The sequence below is a fragment of the Dryobates pubescens genome, chromosome 13, assembly GCF_014839835.1.
Source record: "Dryobates pubescens isolate bDryPub1 chromosome 13, bDryPub1.pri, whole genome shotgun sequence".
Lineage (NCBI taxonomy): Eukaryota > Metazoa > Chordata > Aves > Piciformes > Picidae > Dryobates > Dryobates pubescens.
The window spans coordinates 27498252-27520895 of NC_071624.1; the positions used below are offsets into that span (position 1 = coordinate 27498252).

General features: G+C 45.4%; 1 protein-coding gene across 2 annotated transcripts in view; it reads left to right on the forward strand.

Annotated features, from left to right (window-relative positions):
• The window catches only part of FAM222B (family with sequence similarity 222 member B), a 37608-nt gene extending 15386 nt beyond the window's left edge, over nucleotides 1-22222 (forward strand). The window contains exons 2-3 of one of the 2 annotated variants that reach the window (XM_054166635.1): nucleotides 12589-12716; nucleotides 19370-22222. In XM_054166635.1, coding sequence (XP_054022610.1) covers nucleotides 12635-12716; nucleotides 19370-20955 — 1668 coding nt within the window. In that variant the 5' untranslated portion in view covers nucleotides 12589-12634 and the 3' untranslated portion in view covers nucleotides 20956-22222. The remainder of the gene's footprint in view (nucleotides 1-12588; nucleotides 12717-19369) is intronic. The other variant, XM_054166636.1, reaches the window with a different exon arrangement.
• Nucleotides 22223-22644: the final 422 nt, after the last annotated feature.

Consider the following 22644-nt stretch of genomic DNA (forward strand, 5'->3'; position numbering starts at 1 on the left):
CCGCTCCAGCAGAATTGCAGTTTTGTCCCATTGCAGCTTGCAGTACAAAGCTCTGCTCCAGAAGATTGCCACAGTTTTGCTGTATCCCAGTCAGGTCAGTGGAGCAGTGTCACACAGGGTGTAATTGGTGATTTATTTAAATAGCCATTACTTTGGAGTCTGTTTTCTGTGACTGCTTGCTCCTCTGCTCTTCCCTGGAGACTGAAAATGTGTGCCCCTGGTGAGAGTGCTGGGTATCTGCTTCCTCTGTCCTTCTGGCTTTGAAATGGGCTCCTGTTGCGCTTTGGCAGATTCTGAAGCAGCGATCTGTGGCAGCAGCGTATTCAGAGCGAGAGCGACTTTACCTCTTTGTTTTGTCTCTTTATTTATGTCTGTATGGGATGAGCTGGTCCCACATTATGTGTGAAGTAGTTAAATTTTAGCCTGCATCTGTAGGATGTGGTTTCTCCCCCTCCCTTCTAGTCTCTTTGATCAAATCAAATAAAAATGCAGTGCTTTCATTTCGAGTTTTGTAGTTTCAAAGACAATCTCTTGACATGCTTGAGCAGTCTGGACCCGAGTCCTTTTTTTCCCTTAGTCCAAAGGCGCACTGTCTTGTGCCTTTCTCTGTATCAGCAGTTGCAATCTGCATTGGCTTTTATCTGCATCAAAAGACAAATGGAAGAGAGCAAGGCGCTGCAGGAATGGGAAGCAGACTCACGTGTGCAATGGAAATATGTAATCCTTAGGTTCAGTCTGCCACATGGAGCAGGGACCAGTTTCTATACTGGAAATCTCCAGCCTATACTCCCTGAAATGGGAGTTTAGGTTTTAGGCTTTGAAGGTTGGTTAATCCCCCCAGTTAATACCAACATAACATTTTCTGTGATGTCAAGCCTTTCCCTCTAAATGCCTTTTTTTTGCATATGTCAACTATACAAAGCAACACTCAATTTGAGAAATTAGCATTCCAGCACTCCGTAAGCACTTTATTTTTGTCCGCTTTGTGAGCAGCTGAACACATGTCCAGGCTGAAACACTGAGCTGCTGCTTCCCAGTGAACATCCCCCCCAGTACCGCTTGGCACAAGGAGCAGTCAGAAGGCTGCCAGCCCCATAAGTGTAGGAGAACTTGGAACTTTATCCAGCACTCCTGACCTCTGTCCTGGAAAAGCACATCTGCAAATCTCCTGGGGGAGAGGATGCCAGCAAAGCTGTACTAAATGGTACGAGGTTTGTGAGCCAGAGGAGCGCTCTGGTCACTGTCACCCGGATCAAAATCCAAACTGCGTCTCATGGCATTCGCAATGTCATGGTGTGCCTTACTTTTTCTGAGCAGTAGTGCTTAAAGCAAAGTGTGTTTCTCTCTGCACTAAGGCGTCAGATTCAGCTATTCAAAGCAAGCTGATAAATTGCTTTTCATTAAGTGTCTGAGCTCCAAGGGGTTCCTTATGGGTTCCAAGGAAAAAAAATGCATCAATTAGAGCTTCTGTAGAGCATTTATCAATCACGTAGTTATAAACAGTGCTAATGGAGTTAATTGAAGGTAGAAAAATTCACCTTTTGAATTTGTTGACTGTAGCAGTTCCGTGGTTGGAAAGACAAATTGGCTGGGAATGAAAATCAAGTGATACTTTGGGGATTGCCTGAGTAACTGTCTGGAGTATGCACTTGAGCAGCCTCGCACACAGTGCTCGAGGGGTGTGCTGCCTTTGAGTGTAAGATGCCCCATGAAGGTCAGAGGTGTTCCAGCCCAGGTTAGTTTGAGCTCAGTGTTAGTACAGGAGGGTTCATTCTGTGTTTGCTGTTGAGGTACAGGCTGTGGTAGCAGTATTTGTTCTCTTCTTGCCCACACAGACAGGTTGTGTTTGCCATGCAGAGGGATGTCTCACTGACTGTAGTACAGCCACAGCTGCCTCTGTGTCCTATCCATGCAATTTATCTATTGCTCTGAGTGTGTGTTGGGTTTTTTAAAAGAAGAAGGCAAATGCAGAGGATGCAAAAAAGCAAACAAAACAATCTGCTCACCTGCATCCAGTGAAACTTACTGTGGAGGGGGGGAAAAATGTTTTGTAAATGTAAACTTTGGATAAAAGTGGTATGTTGGTGGCTTCTGAAGGGATCATGTGAGAACGTGCTGAAATGTTTTATCAGGCCTCTGGTGCTTGTGGTATGTAGAGGTTTTGAAAACACACTGCTTTCCTTGTGGCTGTTCTGAGCTGCCAGCCATGCAACTGGCTGATTTTCGTGCTTCTCAGAAAGCACCAGGAATAGCAGAGACCTTTTTGTAGTAGTTCACAATTAATGTATCTTTTGTCCTCCCTTGTCCTGAGTTGTTAGGAGGTGGTCTTTGAGTTTCTTGGAAAGCTGATAAGGACACTAGGTCTGTGTCAGAACAAGCCAGCAGGGCACCAGCGTGTTGTTCTAAAGGTTGACAGGAAAACACTATCCCCAAATGTCTGGTCCAGCTCTTTGGTATTCACCTGATGGCTTGTGCTTTCTGCTGGTGAGTGTTTTCTACTTGTGTTGCAGCTTCTGTTTGAGGTTCTTTGAATGCTTTTCATCTTTACAGTAGGCTGCACAATATCTCCAGCTGTAGAAGAAGGTCTTATCTTGCACTTACAAGTGGTAAAATGTGTGTCCAAGAGCTGATGGTGTTTGTGGCCCAACAGGAAGCACCATGGCTGTGCACAATTAGAGATCTCCAGTTCTGTGTCTGAAATAAAAATCTGCTGTTGGTTTCTCCACTTGCTTTGTAAATGGGCTGTTGAAATTCCACCACATATGAGACCTTAATTCAGTATCCAGAGAACTAAACACTAAACCCAAGAACTCTCAGCGTGATTGTACGGATCGCAGTGGTGCACAATGCATAACCAGTGCAAACTCAACCCCCACCGTGAGCCTGCCCGCACCACCCGCACACCTGCTCCACAAGTGAGTCACTTTTTTTTTCTGTTGTTCTGCTTAACATGCAAGTTCTTTTTTTTTTGTTTTGTTTTGTATGAAGTCTAATTCATTCTGCCTCATCTTATTTGCAAATATTTCTCTTTTTCAAGTGAATCTATTTTTAAATCGGACTGGAAGCGTATTTTTTCAATATCTAGCAAATGTCTGGTTTGTTGTTCCTGTGTTGCACAGAGGTAAAATTTGTTCAAAGTTAGCTCTGGAAAAAAAAGAAGGAGAAAAAAAAAAGTGTTTTGAAATAATCAGCTTGTAATAAACAGGGGAAGACAGCTACTTTTTCTACTCGGGGAACTGTCATAATCTGTAACTTCTAACGATGTTTTAGAAGGAAGAACTGTCATCCCTCTGTCATGTGCAGCCACAAGGATTTCTGTAAGTCATGATTAAGACTTTAATTCTGGGCTTTTATAGAGTAAGTGTGGAATGAGAGAAGATAATGGTGATCTGTACAAAGCAGCCACTGGAGAGGGAACTGTTTCATGTTTCCTTTCCCTGGGCAGCTGCTTGCTATACTTAAGCTTCCTTTTCAGATGCAGGAAGGCAAGAAAGTCAAGAAGGAGGAATTCTGGCTAAGAGTTGCATGAGGAAGCTCACAGCTCTTACATGCCCTTTGTGGTGAGGTAAACCCCAGATCTGCCACCTCATGCTTCTCCCAGACATCAAATGTGTAGGAAAGCTGCACATAGCACTGACATAGTGCATGTTTCTGCTGCTGATGGTGAGGTTATAACTGCAGACTCTGCTGTGGGAAAGGGGTCAATGTGTATTTTGGTTTCTTATCACTTGAAGGCAGAAGGAAGTTGCGTATGAGGATGGAGAACGTCAGTTAGTGGGAATGCATGGTGCCTCAGTCGGGGTATGTGTTAGCAGCATCCTGTAGTTTGTTAGTCGCTGGGCTGATCTGGGTTTGCTTTGGATGGAAGTCATCTCAGCTAACCTTAATACCATCATGTTCACATGAGAACATGCACACTCATCTCTGTAAGTCTGTTCTCTGTTTTATAGTAGCTGCTGTGATTTTATAAACGCTGCTCAGGCGTGTAGGAAGAAAGTGGGTTTAAGTTTGCCCTGAGGATAGTGGATTCTTTGGAGGAAGGAATGTTTGTTTGCACCTCTTGGTGTCTTGTTGAAGAAAACAGCATCTTCTGTGACTGTTGCAGTGATGGGTAGTAGAGTCTGTTTTGCATTTTGAAAATAGAGATTTAAGCCTCACATCCTGAGAAAGTTAGGATTTTGCTGACAATGCTGTTTTTACCTGGCCTCTGCTCTTAATTGCTACATCTGCCTTTTCTCCCTCTCTGAAATGACTGTCCAGGTTTAGGCACTGTGAAACATAACTAAAATACATCCCAGACTGTTTCTTCATCCCAGTAGAGCATTAAAAATTTGGAGTTGGAAGTTACCATATAAAAGGAGAAAGAAAATTAATTAAAGGTCAGGGTGCTTTAGTGTAGTGAAAATTCAGAGGAGGCAGATACAAAGTTATTCAAATCGCTTCTGACTTCAGGCAGGTCCATTTTCCTACTTCTTGTGTACGTTCCCATGGTAAAAGTAGCATCTCATCTGTCTCATAACTGACCACTAGTATATGTGTTTCAAGCACAGCCAGAAATGCTCCTTTGAAGCTTTGGCCAGGCCCTATAATTGTCCTGACTTGTCTTTTCTCCATCTTCTCTTTGCCTCAGAAGTGGTCCACAACACCTGGCAAGACCTACTTATGCCTGTGCTGTCTGTCAGCTCCTGCCATGCTGCAGAATACAGAGTTAAATCTAAAAATAGGCTTAAAAAGAGGTGAGGGCTTTGAGCAAAGTAAAATAAGCCACTGATTTGGGTCATGAAATGGAATTGATGTCACTGGTTCTCCGTTGCAAGCTTTCTTGAGCTACAGAGTTCTGTTCCGAGCCGTGAAAATGTGGAGGAGCAGTGGTGAGCAAATGGCACTGAGGGAAGAATGGTCTGCTTCCAGTTCTCCCAGGGAGACTGCTTGGACCATGACCTTGTAAGCCAGACATGAGACGTCAAGGTGGTATTGAATGCTCTGCAGTTTCATTTATCTTCGGTGGTAGGAACCTGTCACCCACTGCTGTCCTTTTAAGAAGGAGCGACCATGGCATCGGGCAATTAAATGCTTCATCCAAAATTACGTCAGGAACCTGTGGTGAGCCAGATACTTCCTTCAGCCTCTTCTGTCATAGGCTAGCCCATAATCAGGAGACCAGTCTCCTAACATAAATCTGGTCAAAAAGCCTGAAGCCACTATAAAAGGAGTCATCTGCAATTTTTGCCCGTTTCAAGAGTGGTTATGTGGCTTCAGTGATGTTTGTTAAGTGCTTTGATATGCTTTGGTGAAGGGCAGAGTGTTAATAATTAAAATTGGAAGGAAGTTCTAAAGTAGTTTGGGGATGATGGACGCTTTCTGGTCTGTTAGTTAACAAAAATGCAAAATATAAATGGATGTATCAGCAGGAATTTAGTTTAACACTCCCTTCCCCCAGCCACCTGCATGGGCTGAGCACAAAAAGCAGCTAATTGTCTGCTCTGCTGCGGAGATGAAAGAAGCTGGTCCTACAACAGGAACAGCTATTGAACTGCTTGAAGGTGGTGAATTGTCAGCACTGAAAACCTTTTGAGTTGGTGTCTCAACCTGCTCAAAAAGTACCTTATTTGTACTGGTGTTTGCAGTGTTCGGGGGCTGATGAAACCAGCGTCTTGTGACACGAATCTTATGTTTCAGTCCATGTCATTGAGAGGTCAGTAAAACTGAAACTTGTTTTTGAAGGTCTACACCTTGGCTGTGTTTGGGTAGTGTTGAAGGGTGTGTTTGGTGAGGACAGGTTCCTCTTAATGGCTTTATCTTGGCCTGCTGAGGAGCTGCTTGCAGAATCTGGACTGTGTGACTGGCCTCTTGTTTGTCCATTTTACTGCAAGCAGTTTCATTTGCAGAGTGCAGGCAGGAGCAGGCTTCTTGCCAGCAACAGCTTCATTCAGATTAGGGCTTTAGTTCAATTATGTCCAATTAACTTTTATTGCAGATAGCAGTGATAATTACTTGCAAGTCAATTTTTTGGCTGTGGTTATCCCAAGGCTAAAGCCTGAGCTTGATGGATTTTAATAACTGAAGTGACGTATAGCTTTTCCTCTTTCTTTTTTCTTCTTTAGGCCTCAATTAGATGAAAGGTCAGAAGCTATGTAAAAATCCATCTTACAATTAAAGCCAACTGTTCTGCTCTTCAGCAGATGCATAGTACTGTGTTTTAAAACAATCTCTTGGGGCTGACCTAAAAAAAGGCTTTTTAAACTCAAAGATCATAACCTTGAGCTTACTGCTGCTTTATCTGAAGAGCAAATTGGATGGAGCTGCTGTCACACGTGGCAGTACCCAGAGCTGCCACCTTGGCATTTCTTACTGCACTACATCCTCTTCAAAATTGCTCACCTAGAAGCCTTTAGTGGTGGCCCTTGGGCACGAGGAGTGTGATATGAACAGTTTAAGTCCTGCTACCCCAAAGCTTCTTCATTTTGTTCCTTGTTGAGTGTTGCCATCCTAGCTCTGGGAGAGGAGCAGAGCTGTGCTGCAGCAGGTGCCTCTTCTCTCCCAAAGCACCCCACGTACATTTAAATTCTCTCTGCCTTTCCCTTCCAACTATTTAATTTGGTTGCCTCAGTAACATTCTAAATGGAGGTCACCATAAAAGGTGAAATGGTTTACAAGCAAAATCATAGTTAATTAAACTGCAAGAAGCAAAAATTGATTTTGATCGAAACTGTTGCGGGGCTTTACAAAAGGTCCACCTGAACGTGGAAAGCCAAAAGGTCCTGTGCTGGCAGATGCTGACTCTGCACTCTGCTTGTTACAAAAGGCGACTTCCTATTGTTCACTCTTCCTATTTATTTATCCCCAAGTCCACTCTGTGCTGGTGTGATTTATTGCCATTTCAGAGACACCCCCCCTCCGTGCGTTATTTTGCAGTTTTCCATTTATACTACATTAAGAGGATGCGCTACCGGCCGGTGATGAATAAACTGCTGCTCTGGAAATTTTGTTCCAGGAAACAGTAAGATTTATCTCTGGCTCTTCAGCAGCCCTGGGAAAGGGCCATTCTGGTAAGTGCCAAAGAATAAAGGGAAGTTTTAGGGCTGGAGGGAAAAAAAAAAGGCAGGAAGCCTGCAGGATCAGTCTAGACGCTGTCAAGCAAGGCACGGCTGCCTGCAAAGAGTCATATTGACCATGGAGGTTGGTGGCAGGGGTTCAGCCTCTGCAGTTGACACGAACAAATTTCTGAAACCCCTAGATTTTCGTTTACTTTAAGAGAGGGGGGGAAAAGAATGAGCCTCATTTGGTCTCGAGCAGCCTGCCAGGGGGTAAATGAGACACTGAGTTTCCCTTGGAGCATGAAAATTGGCCCGGATTCAATTATGTTTCCTGGCAAGCTCTTACAGACATTTGTACCAGAGAAACTTCACAACCCGAGTTAGTTTTTGTTTTTGTTTGCAGCATTTATATATGCTGAACTTGGAATGTGCAGCGTGCGCTTGGGGGTTGCCATAAATCCCATCAGTGGTTCTGGAACTTCGCGGGGGCTCCCTGGCGAATAAGGAGGAGAAGCGAGGCGTAGCAGCCAGCCACAAGCGCTTAACAACCCGCGCACGGCTCACGGGACCCCAGGGTGCTGGAAACTTGGAATAGTTTGGAGCTTTTCTTTTGTGTGTGGGTGGATGCTCCTGCTTCCTCTTGGCCCCAGGCTTTGTGAACAAGCCTGCAGTTAATCGTGGAATTTCATGGAATTTCAAACATGCATGTTTACTTTCAGGACCTAACTTTAGACTTCACCAGCTTGCTTTTGTCTGAACCAGCTCAGTTTCCCATATTTCAGTGGCCAGGCATGGTTTGTGGGGAGTGTTTCCTTTGTGTGCTTACTGTGTAAAGCCTCTTGGGAGCTTCAGAGACTGGTGTATTTAAAAGCTTGGCAATAACTCTGCATATGTGGTCTGTTTATATAATGATAAAGCTCTGTTAGAGTATTAGAAATTTCCTAGTAGTACTGAGTTGCTTCACACCCAGGTTTTACTCTAGCTCATAAAAAATACCCCTTGGCCTGAGGAGCACTGAGTCTGGCAGAGTCAAACCTTGAATATCAGCCAGGAAGTATATATCTTTTTGGTCTGCAAAGGCAATATCATGGTAAGTTTTACTGGAAGTCATTCTTAGCTCTACAGGGAAGGTGTTCCCAGGGTAATGAGTGAAGGTGAGTTCTTCTGTCCTACCTACCACCAGTGAGCCTGGGTGGTGGCAGGACTTAATCTGAAAGTCAGTGCAGGGGGGCACTGCTGCCTGGACTAAAAACCACCCTGATGTGCAGGTAAGGCTGAACATAACATTCATTATGGGGGATGTGACAGTTACCCCCAGATCCCAAGCACTGCAAATCCTTCTTAAGCTTAACATGCTTTCATTTAATTATTAATAAATTGTAGGAGGGGAAAAAAAAGATAAATCTGTTCATGTGTCTAAACCTGCTGACTGTTTCCTAGAGCATCCTGCAGTACCTGTGCTGTTAAGATTATATCCTGCAGCCAGATTAGATTAAAATTAGTTCAAAGGGAGGTATTTATTTATTTATTCCAGTCTAAAGTTTGTTTTCCTTTAGGAATGTACTTTATCTTTTATATGTATTCTCAAGACAAAGCTCTCTGTGCTGTGTTTGGCAGTGTACAGGATCAGTTTAGAATACAATTTAAAATCTTCAAGGCTTTTACAGCTGCCCTGGTGTCAAAGCCTACTGGTCAGTTTGCTCTCCAGTTTGCAGCTGACTGGTTTAGATGTGTTACTCAGTGTTCCAGCGCCTGTTACAGTGGAAAAAAAAATCCCTCTGTTTCTCATTCCCTGTGTCTGTTCCAGTTCCCTCAGTAACATGCTACCCATCCTCAAAGGGGCTGGGCCAGCAGTCCCATGGGGAGCTTTGCAGGTGCTGGTGCCCACACAAGTTGCTGCTGTGGAGCCAAGTCTGCTGGTGAGGAGTCTTGATGTGCCAAGTTCAGTTTATCTCTTGCTCTGGACTAATTAGAAGCAGTAAAGCAGAGCACAGGAGGGGATGATGTGCCCAGCTGCCTTTGTGTCAGGACCCCTCTGCTGCAGATCTGAGCCCCGGCGTGACATCAGCTTGAGTCAGCCATTAATGCCCACCCCAGTCCCAGATGCAGTCCATGGGGGGATTTCAGTTCATTTTAGCTGAGTTGGTGGTGTTTGTGTTGGCTTATGCCAAAGAAGAGTCAGGTCAGAAAGCAGCAGTCAGATGCTGAGTGTCTCAGAGGGAATAAATGTTAATTAATTTCTACCAGAAGAAATGAACAGGCTTATTTGCAAATATATTTCAAATGGGTTTGTTTGCAAATGCTGGGGTCTCAATTTCAGGAAACTATTAACTTCATAGAGAAGAAAAAGTGGAGCAGGATTTTAATTATGAGATGTAGTCCAGCAGTGGAGTTATGGTCAGCAGTTCTATAGAAGTCTGAATTTCCTTTTTTAATGCTCAGTAGTGACCTAGATGGCATCAATTTGGTTATTGCAAATCAAGCTAAAAGAATTATTTTATGCTTCTACTTAAAATGGGTTTTCTGTGTCCACGATTTCCTTTAAAATGATTATTGCCACCCAGTCTTTTATGAACCTTTGGCATTGCCTAAAATGATTATCTGCCTGCGGGAAGATCTTGCCTCTCTAGCCCTCTCTAAAACATCTCTCTCTGTATTGGAGCTAAAGCTTCTGTAAATACCTGTTTTGACCTTCAGAGAAATGCTGCTGTCTGTGGCAGGAGCCTGGCTATTCCGAGTTGAATGCTGTGACCGCGCTTAATCACTTGTTCTCTCTCCTAATGTGCCATTATCCTGTTTATTGCTGAGCCTCTCTGTGGCACTTCAGCAAGAGGCTTACTCCAGGAGTCGAAGCGTTCAGGCTGTAATGAGCGTTAATGACGAGTCAGGTGAGCAAACCCTCTGTGTGTCTTGCTGTCAGACATGCTTCTGGTTCAGTCAGAGCATGCTGAGCTCAGTGCTGAGCCCTTTTTCACTCTTTTGGGGCTGCACACAAATTTGCCATCACTTAAGTAATGTTTTGGTCACTGAGCTCCTTTGGGCACACAGAGGTGGGAAGTAATCTTGGGCTGCCATCAGACGTTACTGGAGTAAAAAGTAGGTGAAGGTGGGAATGGTGTGTGATCTGATGATTTTTCTGACTGTAGTGAAGGCTCTTAATTTTGTTTGTCTGCTTTTCACTGAGAAATAGGGCTTGTTTTTGCCAGTCTTCTGAAGTTGATGAAATGAGGGGGAAAAGGAAAATACAATTACTGGTTTTTTTCTTGCTGACTGAGAGTGTTTATGTTGCTTACTCAGGTAAAGCTCTGGCAACTCACAGTGGTTTTGTCCTCTGATTAAAAGGAACTGGATTCTTGTTTTGTCTTTTTGGTCTTGCTGGGCATAATTTGGGCAAGAAACTGCTGCCCACAGGCTGTTTGCAGAGTTTCACTGAACATTGCATGCTTATATTCACAAATGAAAATCCTCTTTAAAGGTCAAGCAACTTTTCAGTTCCTAAAACAATTCCTTTAAGTTCTGGATGTGTCATCATTTCTGAACTCCTTTCTGAAAGACTCCCAAGAACTCCACCTCCTACAGAGGGCGAGGAAAAAAATCAGAGTTTGGATTTATTTTACAAGGTTTTGCAAATACCTCTCTTGAACTTCTGGTAGTGCAGATCATTACTGTCTCCTAGGGCTGAAATGGAGAATGATGTCAACCTCTTTTGGTAGCTGCATTGTAGACCCTCTAGCGTGGTGGATTGTATGAGTGTTTCTCCTGGCACTGTGTCACTGCTGCTCCGAGTGAGTAGGATGAATGGGCAATAGCATGGAGTTGTCAAGCTGACATTCAGTTCCCACAACTATTTTTAATTGTTAGTCACAGTGGCACTTAATGAGCTCACTCAGCAACACTCAGCCTTTGAGGGCACTCACAGAGTGAAGATGAAGAAGTTTTTGCAAATTAATATTTGTCTGAATATTCTTGGCCATTGGTTTCATCAGCCTTTGTGTGCTGAACCACAGAGATGCAGGCAGACATGGAGCTAATTCTGCCCAGTGATTGCTGTGCTGTGGAAATCTTTAAGTCCATGCTTGTTCACTGTAGTGGTGCAGCTATTCCTTGGGCAATCTGACTTGTGACGATGGTCTGAGGTTAGGTTTCAAATTAATGTCTTTAAAACGTCCCTGCAGAGAAATCGGCTTTCAGAGCTTTCTGGAGCATGAAGGCAGTGGTGCTGCTATCCAGGACACAGCGCTGCCGTGTCGGGTGTCATCCAAAGGTTTCATTCACATCTCCTGTGCAGTCCTCAGCAGTGTGACTCTTTCAGAAGTGGCCTCAGCAGGGTTTCTGCAACCGTGGCTTCTCATGTCGGTCTCAAGCTTTCTGCTTCGCCTCCTCTGATCTCTGTTTTTATTGGGGATTGTGAAACAATGACTGAAGTTAGATCAGTCTATAACATTTGAAGCCTTCAACTCTTCCCATCTTTTGGGGGTCACACACAAGCCCCAAGGCCTTTGTAGCTGCTGCTCAGGTGTTTTGGCAAAAGCACTCCATGTGTAGCAGCACTGATCCTGTAGAGATCTGGGCAAGGAGAAAAAGTCCGCTGCTTTTTCCAGCTTGGCTCAGACACTTTGTTTCCTAGAACCTTCTGAAGTGCTCATGGCTGGCTGTGGCTTGCCCCAGTAGCTGTGGCAGAGGGGATTTGAGCAGGGGCTTGCATTAGGAGCCCTCTAGAGACCTTGTTCCATCTCACATTTCTCTCTGTCATGCTAGTAATGATGGGGAGACTTGGAGCCTGCGTTAACTTTGGTGCTGGGAACCCCCCTTCACACACCGTGATGGGATTTGAGGGTAGCTGTACAGTGTTTGGATGTAAAGAGCTTCAGTGCTCCCTACATTCATTTCACAGTTTGATGTCCTAAATGCTGAACCCCACAGTAGAGGCTGGTGGCACCTCTGCATCTCCTTTGTGCAGGAGACACATCTTGCTGTTTGTCTAACCCAGAGCCATGCAGGTTAGTGAGTCTCCTCTGACATGGGGGAAGTTGTAGCCATTCATCTTTCAGCCTAATGGACCACAGAAATTACAAGCTGTAGCATGCAGCTTAATCTTGCCACGAGGCAGAGTGCTGCATGCTTTGCCTTCCATTTCTGCATGCCATGCCTTTTTATTAAACGTAAGAGAGCAGTTGACAGGATTTCTCCAGAGGCCATGCTCTGGCCATACCTGGTAGATAGCCAGCACATTTCAATATATAGTAAAATGAACGCTGGTGGTTTCTTTTCCAGTCACAGCCACCACCTTCTGAAATCTGAGGACAGAGTTATGGGTTATCCTCTGCGTGTCAAGCAGCAGAGGAGAGCGAGGCAGCTGGGTTAGTTTTAACCCTGCTGCTGACCCACTTCTTGAAGTATTTCCGTTGCTGCTCCAAGGTGCAGCGAGGGCCAGAGCAGCGGTTGTGCATCTGTGCTTGGTCAGGCCTTCTCCCAGGGCTGGCGCTCTGCCACTTTCTTTTCTCTGTTCCTCCTTGTATTATAACTTTGAATTGTCTCTCTGTTGTTGCAGTGTGCAGAGGAGTGAATGCCCCATGTTGTGTTAGTGCCTGTCTGCCATGCTGGCCTGTCTGCCAGGACCAGGTGACCTCTCCTTTCAGCTTCTTTCTTACACGCAGATGAACACTGGACTTCAGAAATGTGAGTGACGTTTTGTCTGCAGGATGTGGTTAACTGTTAAATCTGGCTCTGGTACAGCTGTGACACAAACATTTAGGATAAGGTGGAAAAACTATTTAATGTTAGACTCTTTCTTTTGTTGTGCCTTCAAGGCATCATCCATCAATAATGGCTCTGAGAAATCGCTGTGGAGCTTTGTGTGCACACAGCAAATTCTCTCCCCCCGCTTCCTGGCTTTATAAAGGTTAATTTTAACCACAGCAAGATGAAATGCAAGTGAGGTTTCTGTCAGATTCGTGCCTCTTTGCTGAAAACATGTGCTAAAAGTGTGCCAGCTGACTTGCTTCTTAACACTTTTTCCTGACTCTCTTTCACTTCCATTTGTTTAATTACTTGTAGACACCCATAAAAGTCAGATCAGGCTGAAGTAAACCTTTTGAGGTCAGCGGCTCTGTTGTTCCACATACCTGGGGCATATACTGCAAACATTTAGTGATCTAGACCAAATTACTAAAATTCAAAGTTTCTGTCTTCTTCCTGGTGTTTCTTTGGTGCCTCTGAAAATACATCTGCAGAGTCCTCTGATAATTCTTTTTTGATAACTTCAGTCCCTTTTTTGGTAGTTGTACTGGTATTTAAGAGCCACTTATGCTTGGGAATGTAACTTACTGGCTGGATCATTTTTTTTTTAAATCATGCTCTGTCTCTCCTCTTTATCACATGGGCATTCCTGAACCTTCAGCTGAACAAACAAGATTTCTGTGTAAGGTCTCTGGACTTGGCTCTTTAGGGCTGTGACCTGCCTTTTGTATTTGAAATGTACATTGGGAAATCCCTGTACCCTCAGTTTGCTGATAGATCATTGCTCTCTAAAACCAAGTAATTCCCAGTCGAAGGGATTGGCTACGTTGTTAAGATGTTAAGGCCTTGTGATGCTACTGAAAATAGGTGAGATAATTTTGCAATTAAGGGTGACATGCTTGAAGCCCTGCTCCTGCCAGAAGCAAATGATGCTGGTTTGTGTACACACATGTGCTTCCCCGTGCCACTTGTGCAGCAATGGGCTTCATGGGCTTGCTAATTGTAACAGCTTTTTCAGTAATAGTAAAAAACTTTACTCACTAAAGGACTTCCACAGATGACTTGAAACTGGGCATTCCCCTCCTTTCTCTTTCCCATTTCCAGTTCAAGCTTTGCTGACCGACACATGCTCGTTCGAAAGGTAGGCAGCTGTGGTGAGAAGGTACCAAGGTCCTTGCGTTACCTGAAGTGTCTTCGGTGAACGGGAAAGCTTAGTTCTGAAAGCAAATTGTTGAGGTTCATAGGAGGGTAGCTGTGGACAGATCAGGTATTTGCTCCTTGCACGTTTATGAGGCAGAATTATGGTATGTGGGCAGTTCCTGAACCTGATGGTACCTGATGCTGTTTCTCAGAACTGCTTATCCCTGCACTGAAAGCATTGCTGTATCCTGCTTAGTGAAGAGCTCCGGGTAGTGCGTTTAGAGGAATTTAGGACATAAAGTAGCTGGCAGGCACTGGCTGGCAGTGGTAATGCTCAGCTGTTCCAGTTTGCTCTGATTTATATGGAAAATGAAACTGCTCGTGCAGCCCTCTCTCACCCCTGCTGCAGATGTGTGTAAGATTAATTGGTGCGTTGCTCTCCATACTGTATATGCACAAGGAGTCTCCCCCCTGGCCAAGGGAAAGCTGAGTTAATGAGCATTTTTAATGAACAGTGACTTGTGACTTTTGATGGGGGGTTGGAAGCAGGCTTTAATAATAGTGCTGTTGCTCTTATCAAAGGCACAGAACTCCACGTGATAGCTTTTATTCAAACTAACAGTGTTTGTATTAATAATTTTTAAGTGTCGCTTTCCGGATCAGAGTTTTTGTTAATGCTTTAAAATCCACATTAGCTCAATTATCTTCCTTCCCCCCCCCCCCCCCCCCCCCCCCCCCCCTTTCTTTATTCTCTTTCAAATAAGAGGCTTTTTTTCTGAAGGGTGGTCTGTGCAGTAGGAATTCTGTAGATTAATATGCACATATTTTTTCCTTCAGAAGCTGATCACTACAGGACTTCTGGTTTTCAGTATTGTTCTTTGAATTCCAGCCCGCAGCACAGGAAAGGCTGACCCTGAAATTCATCCTTCTTCACACAGGGGATTTCTCACTGACTCCATATGGATATGCTTCTCTTCCTCCCAGTGACTTCAGTATATAAACCGGGCCAGTCAGTTGGGATACTTGAGGCAAGACTGTTTGGGCAGTGTCCACAGCCACTGTTGGATGGAGCAACAGTGCCACAAGGGGTGAATTTCTGTGGCAGTGCTGTAAAGTCAAGGTGAAAGGTGCTTACTGAAGAGACAAGAAGGACAAAAAGGGAAGAGCAGGTTGGGACTGAATTTGGGGTCATTGGTGAACTCAAGTTCTTTCTAGGGGTGAGAGCTCTTTCTGTAAAGCCTGCAGAGAAAGTGCTGCAGTTGAAGGGTTTTTTTCCTGCAGAAGATGGGCACAGCTGCTTTTCACTCATCCCAACGTGGATGCTTTCATTAGGGCTGGAATCCTGAAGGCCTCTCTGCGTTTTGTTTAACATTAATGAAAATCTAACCATAGGCAGTTTTAAAATCAGGGGGGGCCTTGAAGCCTTCATGTGAAACGCACTCAAAAGATGTTGCAGCGGTGCTGAGGTGAGACAGGGAATGATCTCATTTGATGATAAAAACAGCTCCAGCAGTGAGACGCGCACCGGAATGCGACCAGAGGAATCGGTTGCCACGGGATTAGCAGGAGCGTGAACTTGCAGCTCACCAATTTATTGGGATAATTGCTCCTATGCACAGCTTTGCCTTATAGTAAACACAAAATAATTACCTTTCAACAAAACTACTCTGCCTCACATTTACTATTAGGTAGCTTTGTGGAGCTCATCTCATTGTTTTCTTAACGTGACTCTTTCATCTGCCATCCACCTCATCATCTCATGGCCAGACCTAGAATCCTTGCACAGAAATGACGAATGTGTTCCAACACCAGCATTTGCTTTCAGTCTGTTAAAACTGCCTTTCAGCTCACTTAGTTACCAGAAGTAAATGTTTTTTTCCTGGTTTGTAGGATATTTGTATGGGATATTCACTCTTGCTTGCCCCATAATGCCTTTCTCCTAATTTTTTCTGCTGCCTTAATTATTATAGTTGCCTATGGAGCTACTAGCAAAGCACATTTTAAGCAGCTCATTGGGGCAGTAAAAAATACATCACCTTCAGGCCTGAGTAGAATGGCTAAGGTAGACCATAGTAAAGGAGCATAATCCTGGCTGCATGCAAAACAGGTGCTGTTTGAAATGGTGGTTGGTTTCAGAAGATCCTGCCCAAGGGATTTAAAAGATGGTTTGCCATTTGATAGGATGCCAAGCTTGAAGCTGATGTGTCATTTAAGCTGGACTGAGGGGTTATTTTCTCTTGTCAGAGGAAGGAGTTCTTCCAGATTTGGATTTGCAGATGTGTTGTAACTGATAGCCCCAGCCTGTTCAAACGCCAGTGGTTTAGCTGCTTTGTAAAAGTTTCCATCGCAGCTCCCATATAACACAAAAGTAGATGCTTGGGTAAAAGACTGTTTAGTGTATCTGTTCAGTGGTTATATTTACCAGCCAGTTAGCTGATATGCCTATGGAAATGTAAACCAGGATGGAAAGTTTTGATGGTAAAGGTGTCTTTAAAACATCTGCTTCATTTTTCATCTGAAAAGAAAAGCTTTATGCGACAATGGCTATAAGCGTAACATAAACCATACTACAGACAGGTGTGGATTCCTTTGTTCATTGTTGATGGTTCCTCTCTGTTTCATGGTGAGTTTCTAAGGGTTATCTCTTGGGGAGGAAACAGAACTTATGAGCGTGGGCAGTGTGAAAAACAAAGGTTGGGAGTTTACAAAGGCCTTGGCTATTGAGGTGGTTCTCTCTGTTAAGAGCGTAGCAGCTTGCTCAAAAGGACAGATAGGAACCACCTGCCTGCAGTGGCAGGTGCAGGGATAGGAACAGGGAGAATATTGAGGTTAGTATCCAATGAGCATTTCCTTTGATTAAGAGAAAGAGTGGTATGTGCCCATGTTTGGGCAGCATGGGAAGTGAGAGTATAACCACCATTGTGGCACATGCTGTGCTAGAGATGCCAACCAACCTTCTTGCAAAGCTTCTTATTTCACAAAAGGTATTTTTACTATTTCTACAATTACCCTTCCTTTGGGTATCCATCCTATTTTCCATTTTCTGACCCTTGTTTTCTGAAAGTGAGTGCTTTTAGAGCAGTGCTGCCATCCCTCACCTGGGAAGACGGGAAGCTGCAGGATGCAGAGGGAGAGAGAGCTGCTCCTCGTGTTCAGGAGACTTTCAGAGGCAATTTGCTTAAAAAAATCAGAGGTGGGTTTTCAAGAGGAAGAGCTTTTTGCCTGGGAGCATCAACCTCTTTGCTGGAGCATTAGATTTCCTTGCGTCAGCGGGCCAGATGTGGGGCCAGGGTGCTCTTGGGCTTTGGAGGAGCTGGCTGCCACATTTCCACTTCTCTCAGCCCAGCAGCAGATGATGGAAATTTAATAAACTTCTCAGGGATGCTAAAAAGTTTAGGAAAAAGATGGGCAGGTTTTCCCCATTAAACTGTTTGCAAAGGGATGTGAGGTGGGGGGATCAAGCAAAATGAAAATCAGATTGCCGAAGCCACAAGCCGATATTTGAAGATTATAGAATCACTTCTAAAGCAGCAGTCCTGTAGGAGTTAGGCAGCAGAGCTGTGGCAGGGAAACTGCCCAGCTCTTTGTGTGGAACAGGATTATAGCAAGAGAGGCACAAGCATTTCCCTAGATTTCTGAAGTTTTTTTGCAGAAGCAGTTTGAGATTGTGGTCCAGGTAAGTATTCAGTAAATTGGAGTGAGACCACAGCCCTGTCTCCAGAAATCTTTTGTCTGTCTGGGAAATGGGGTCTTTTTAATCTTAGGAGGTAATCAGGTAATTTTCCTGTGTGATACAAAGATGCTGTCTTTATCAAGGTGCCACACTGAAAACTCAGCTGAAGAAATAATTGCAAGCCATAAAATAATGTGCCTGTAGCCTCCTTCCATTTGCTGAACTTGGACTGACAAGGGCTTCCTAATGGACAAAAAAACACTTAAAGTGCTCTCAGATGTCAGCATCCAGAAAAGAACTCTGATGTAAATGGAGGCTTGAGCTGAAGTGCCTCATGTGTGCATTGGGTTTGTGTGGCAAGGTTTGGGTAATCAAGGGAGGGGGGGCCACAGGGGGTGGCTTTTGTGAAAAGCCACTAGAAGCTTTCCTTATGTCCAATAGGGCCAATGTCAGCTCCCTCCAAGATGGACCTGCTGCTGGCCAAGACCTCAGTGACAATGTCGGCACCTCTGGGAGAACATATTTAAGAAGGAGGGGGGAAAAAACCTGCACAACTGTAGGTGGAGGGAGGAGTGACAATGTGAAACAAACAATTCTGCAGACACCAAGGCCAGTGGAGGAGGAGGCAGAGACTTCCCAGCAGCCCCTAGTGAAGTCCATGGTGAGGCAGGCTGCACCCCTGCAGCCTGTAGAGAACCCCAAGCCAGAGCAGGGGGATGTTTGAAGGAGGCTGTGATTCCGTGGGAAGTCCACACTGGAGAGGGCTTCTAGCAGAACCTGTGGACCCATGAAAAGGGGGGAGCCCATGCTTGAGCGGGTTGATGGCAGGACTTGTGACCCCATGGGAAGGACTCAGGCTGGAGAAGTTCATGGAGGACTGTCTCTTGTGGGAAAGGACCCCATGCTGGATCAGGGGAGGAGAGTGAGGAGTCCTCCTGCCTGAGGAGGAAGGAGAGACGGAGGCAATGTGTGGTGAACTGAGCACAACATCCATTCCCTGTCACTTGCAGGAAGGAGGTAGAGAAATGAGAGTGCAATTGAGCCTTGAAAGAAGGAAAGGCTGGGAGGAAGGGGTTTAAGGTTTAGTGTTGTTTCTTGTTATCCTGCCTTGGCTTGTAATATATGAAAGGACTTTCTCCAAGTCAAGTCTGGTTTGCCTGTGACAGTAGTTGGTGAGTGATCTCCTCATCCTTACCTTGACCTGTGAACCTTCCATTCTGTTCTCTCTCCCCTGTCCAGCAGAGGAGGGGAATGATAGAGCTGTTTTGGTGGGCACCTGGCATCCAGCCAGGGTCTGCCCACTGCAGTATGATTCCCGCTTTAGCATCACACAGGTTTGATGTTTAATTCATAACTTTCTGATTCCGAGTTACACATTGAAGCTACTGAGAATGACTTGAGGAGCCTTGGGGAGGCAGCCTTAAATGACGAGAATAGAAACTAGCCCACCACCACTGTAAGAAATATCCAAGCTGGAGACAATCCAGTGTTCTTAGTGTATTACCTATTTCTGTCCAACTATAAACATCCTCTGGTGAAAACACTGCTTTCATTTGCTTCCCTGGGCAGGTCTTGCCTTAAGCTGAATTGGGGATTGTGTTGTTCACCAGGTAATAAAGGGAATGAGGTACCTGGTACACCATCCACTGGTCTGGGAAGATGAAGTTCTTGCCTCTTGATTCCTTGGAGATTTTTCTACCCTTGTTGTGCAACTGTCTCGCCCTGAGGTTGATCCCTTTGCTTCCCAGAATCCATACTGACGAATTTCCTTTCTCCACAGGGGACACTACACGGAAAATGAGATCTGCACAGTATCCTACCCCAGCAGAATTGGATGCTTATGCTAAGAAGGTCGCCAACAATCCACTGACTATAAAGATTTTCCCAAACAGTGTCAAGGTTCCCCAGAGGAAACACATTCGCCGTACTGTGAACGGACTCGATACTTCGGGCCAGAGGTACAGTCCCTACCCGTCCCAGGCCACCACCAAGACAGGCCTGCTGGCCATAGTCAAATCTCCAGCGAAGGGAATCGTCAAGGACTTTGACGGGACGCGCGCACGCCTGCTGCCGGAGGCAATGATGAACCCCCCTGCCACGCCGTACGTTGCACCTAGCACTTTAACCCACCCCCAGGCGCTCGCTCGCCAGCAGGCTCTCCAGCATGCACAGACTTTGCCGCACCCCCAGAGCATCCCGCAGCCACAGGCTCTGCAGCACCCTCAGGGGATCCCACAGCCACAAAGCTTACCGCACCCTCAGGGGATACCGCAGCCGCAGGCGCTGCCGCACCCTCAGAATATGCAGCAGCCGCAGGGCTTGCAGCATCCTCAGACCATGGCACACCAGACTCTGCAGCACCCCCCGAATCCTTTGCTGCAGCCAGGTTTACATGGAAGCAGAAAGATGCCGGATGCAGACGCGCCGCCGAATGTGACCGTGTCTACCTCAACCATTCCCCTCTCTATGGCTGCCACCCTGCAGCAGAACCAGCCACCGGACCTGAGCAGCATTGTGCACCAGATTAACCAGTTCTGCCAGGCCAGAGCTGGCATTAGCACTACCTCAGTGTGCGAGGGACAGATTGCAAACCCCAGCCCTATAAGTCGTAACCTGCTTATCAATGCAAGTACCAGGGTATCTACTCACAATGTCCCTACACCCATGCCTTCCTGTGTAGTAAACCCTGTCGACCATGCTGCTGCTGCTATTCCTTCTGCCTCTGTTAACGTGCCCATGGTGAATATCAACAGGGTGCCGCCCGCCTACCAGAACGAAATCAAACCGGTCGCCTGGAACCAGCACCAGCTTGCACATCTGCAGCAAATGTGTGGGGATGCTGGTGGGCCTGCTGGACTCGCAGGGAAGCACCCTCAGAGAGAGATGGCAGGGCAGAGTTTCCCTGGCAAAACTTCTAACTACCCTCAAGAACTGTGCATGGGCCAGTCCTTCAGCTTGAAGCCCCCCATCGAGAAGCCCACACCTTCTCCACCTGTGAATGGTTTGCAGGGACCCTTGCCATACACCAACGGGCACTATTTCCAACCCATCTGGAATAACATTCTGCCCACACCCAACAGTGACAGCTCTGGGTCCCAGGACCTTGCCATGCCTTTCCATGGGGGACAGCCAGCAGGAGCACCACTAGATTGTGCAGGAGGAACTCATTACAGAGCTGGAGCTGGTCCATCCAGCCAGAATAATGTGATGCAGACCATGGATTACCTAAGTGGGGACTTCCAGCAGTCCTGCTTCAGAGATCAGAGCATGGCCGTGCTGGGAAAAGTCCATCGGCCTCCCATGAACCGTGCACCTGAACCAACCGATAGTCGAAATCTTCATATTCAACACCCAGGGTATAGATAGGCTGCAGTCACTTTCACAGACAAAAAAAACCACCACCATAAAAAAAATATAGGTTTAGTCTTAATTTTAATTAATAAGCAAGGCATTTTTAACTTGCAAACTTGTGTGATCATTATAGTAACCATTGGAAGACGACATCCTGTGTATTGCAAAGCTTTGCTTACATGTTATCTGTCTCCTTTGTGCATCAAATATTTAACATGCCTTCTGTGTCAGAGAATTTCATTACACTACTTCACGCCACAGCTATTTCCTCACCACAGAATCCCCCCTTTGTGCAGCTTTTGCCTTCTGCTTCGTAGCTCCTTGCTGGACTGATGTTGAGTTGCTGCAGGGTTTCGCATCTGTTCGCCGGCTCTGTCAAGAGCGAGGTAGTGTAGCTGCTTACATTTCCATCTCAATTTCCTCTGAAGATTAAGAGCACCAGAATTTGTCAGGAAGCAGGGCTTATTTTCAACTCGAAAGCCCATTTCATTAATGCATTAAACATTGACCATTTGCACTGTCTAGAGGCCTATTTAATTGAAAAAGAAGCCTACGTCTGAGAAGAGCTAGCTGGGGGTATGTGTTTAGGCATTAATAAGAGGGAAGCATTTCAGCTGTTTCTTACTGAGATGCCTGTGTTTATCATTTAGACTTTGTCCAAAGTCAAAAGGCTCTGGCAGATTTTTCTGACACTTTTTTTTCTACCCCCCCCAAGCAGACAGGGTATGGAGGAAGGGGAGATTGGCAACTTAGGGGCATAGGCAGTGTAGCTGCCACAGGGGGCGGCCTTTTTTCTGCATCGTCTTTCACTTCCCCTCTCCTCTTTCAACAGCATAAGAGCTAACTTTGCCTGGACCCCCTTGCTGCTAGGAGTCTGGCTGTCCTGATGTGAAGGGAATCCAGACCCACTGACAACTCCAAAAAGGGTTCAGCTGCTTCTCTCGTAGCTAAAATTGATTTCATGGTGAGGAGGCCTAACTGGAGCTCATCTGCAGTGCAGTAAGAGGGTGTGGGGGGGCAAGTAGCAGTGTCCTGCTGCGACAGTAGCACTGACAGGACACAGTTAACCTGATGTGAAGCTCCTCTCACAAGCTGCTGTGGGGCAGAGGATCCCGTATTCCTCTCCATCCAAACGCCACAGATTGAACAGAGCAGAGCTATTCATAACATCCTTTTTTTTCCCCAGGGTCTCGGTGCCTAATTCCTGTTCCTTTCCCACGTCACTTCCAGCAGCTAGACAAGTCAGTGACCACAGGACACTAACCATTGGGTGACCTCAGCATCTCTTTCTCCCCCCCCAACCCCCCAGTGTACCCAAACACACCTTTCCTTTCTGACAGCTGAATTCGCTGCAAGTAGAAATTTTCCTCATCTCCGTTAACGAGACTTAATACTTGAACGTAATGATCACAACCAAGTTTGGAAATTAAAAACAAAAGAAAATAATGGAGGAGAGAAAAAAAAAAAAACCACAAACTATAAAAGCATTGATTCTTTCTATGTACACTGGCTAAAAAACTATTGCTCTACACTGTAACTTTTAAGTGTAATATTTCTGTATGAATGTCGCCTGGTAGTGTGGGTTTGAGTAGCATTGTGTATGGGTGAACCCACTTGGCCTCTGCCACCCCACTGGCCTTCCCCTCACAGCCCTTGGAGGAAAAAAAAAAAAATAGAAAGGAGAAAAAAAAAAAAAGGAAAAAA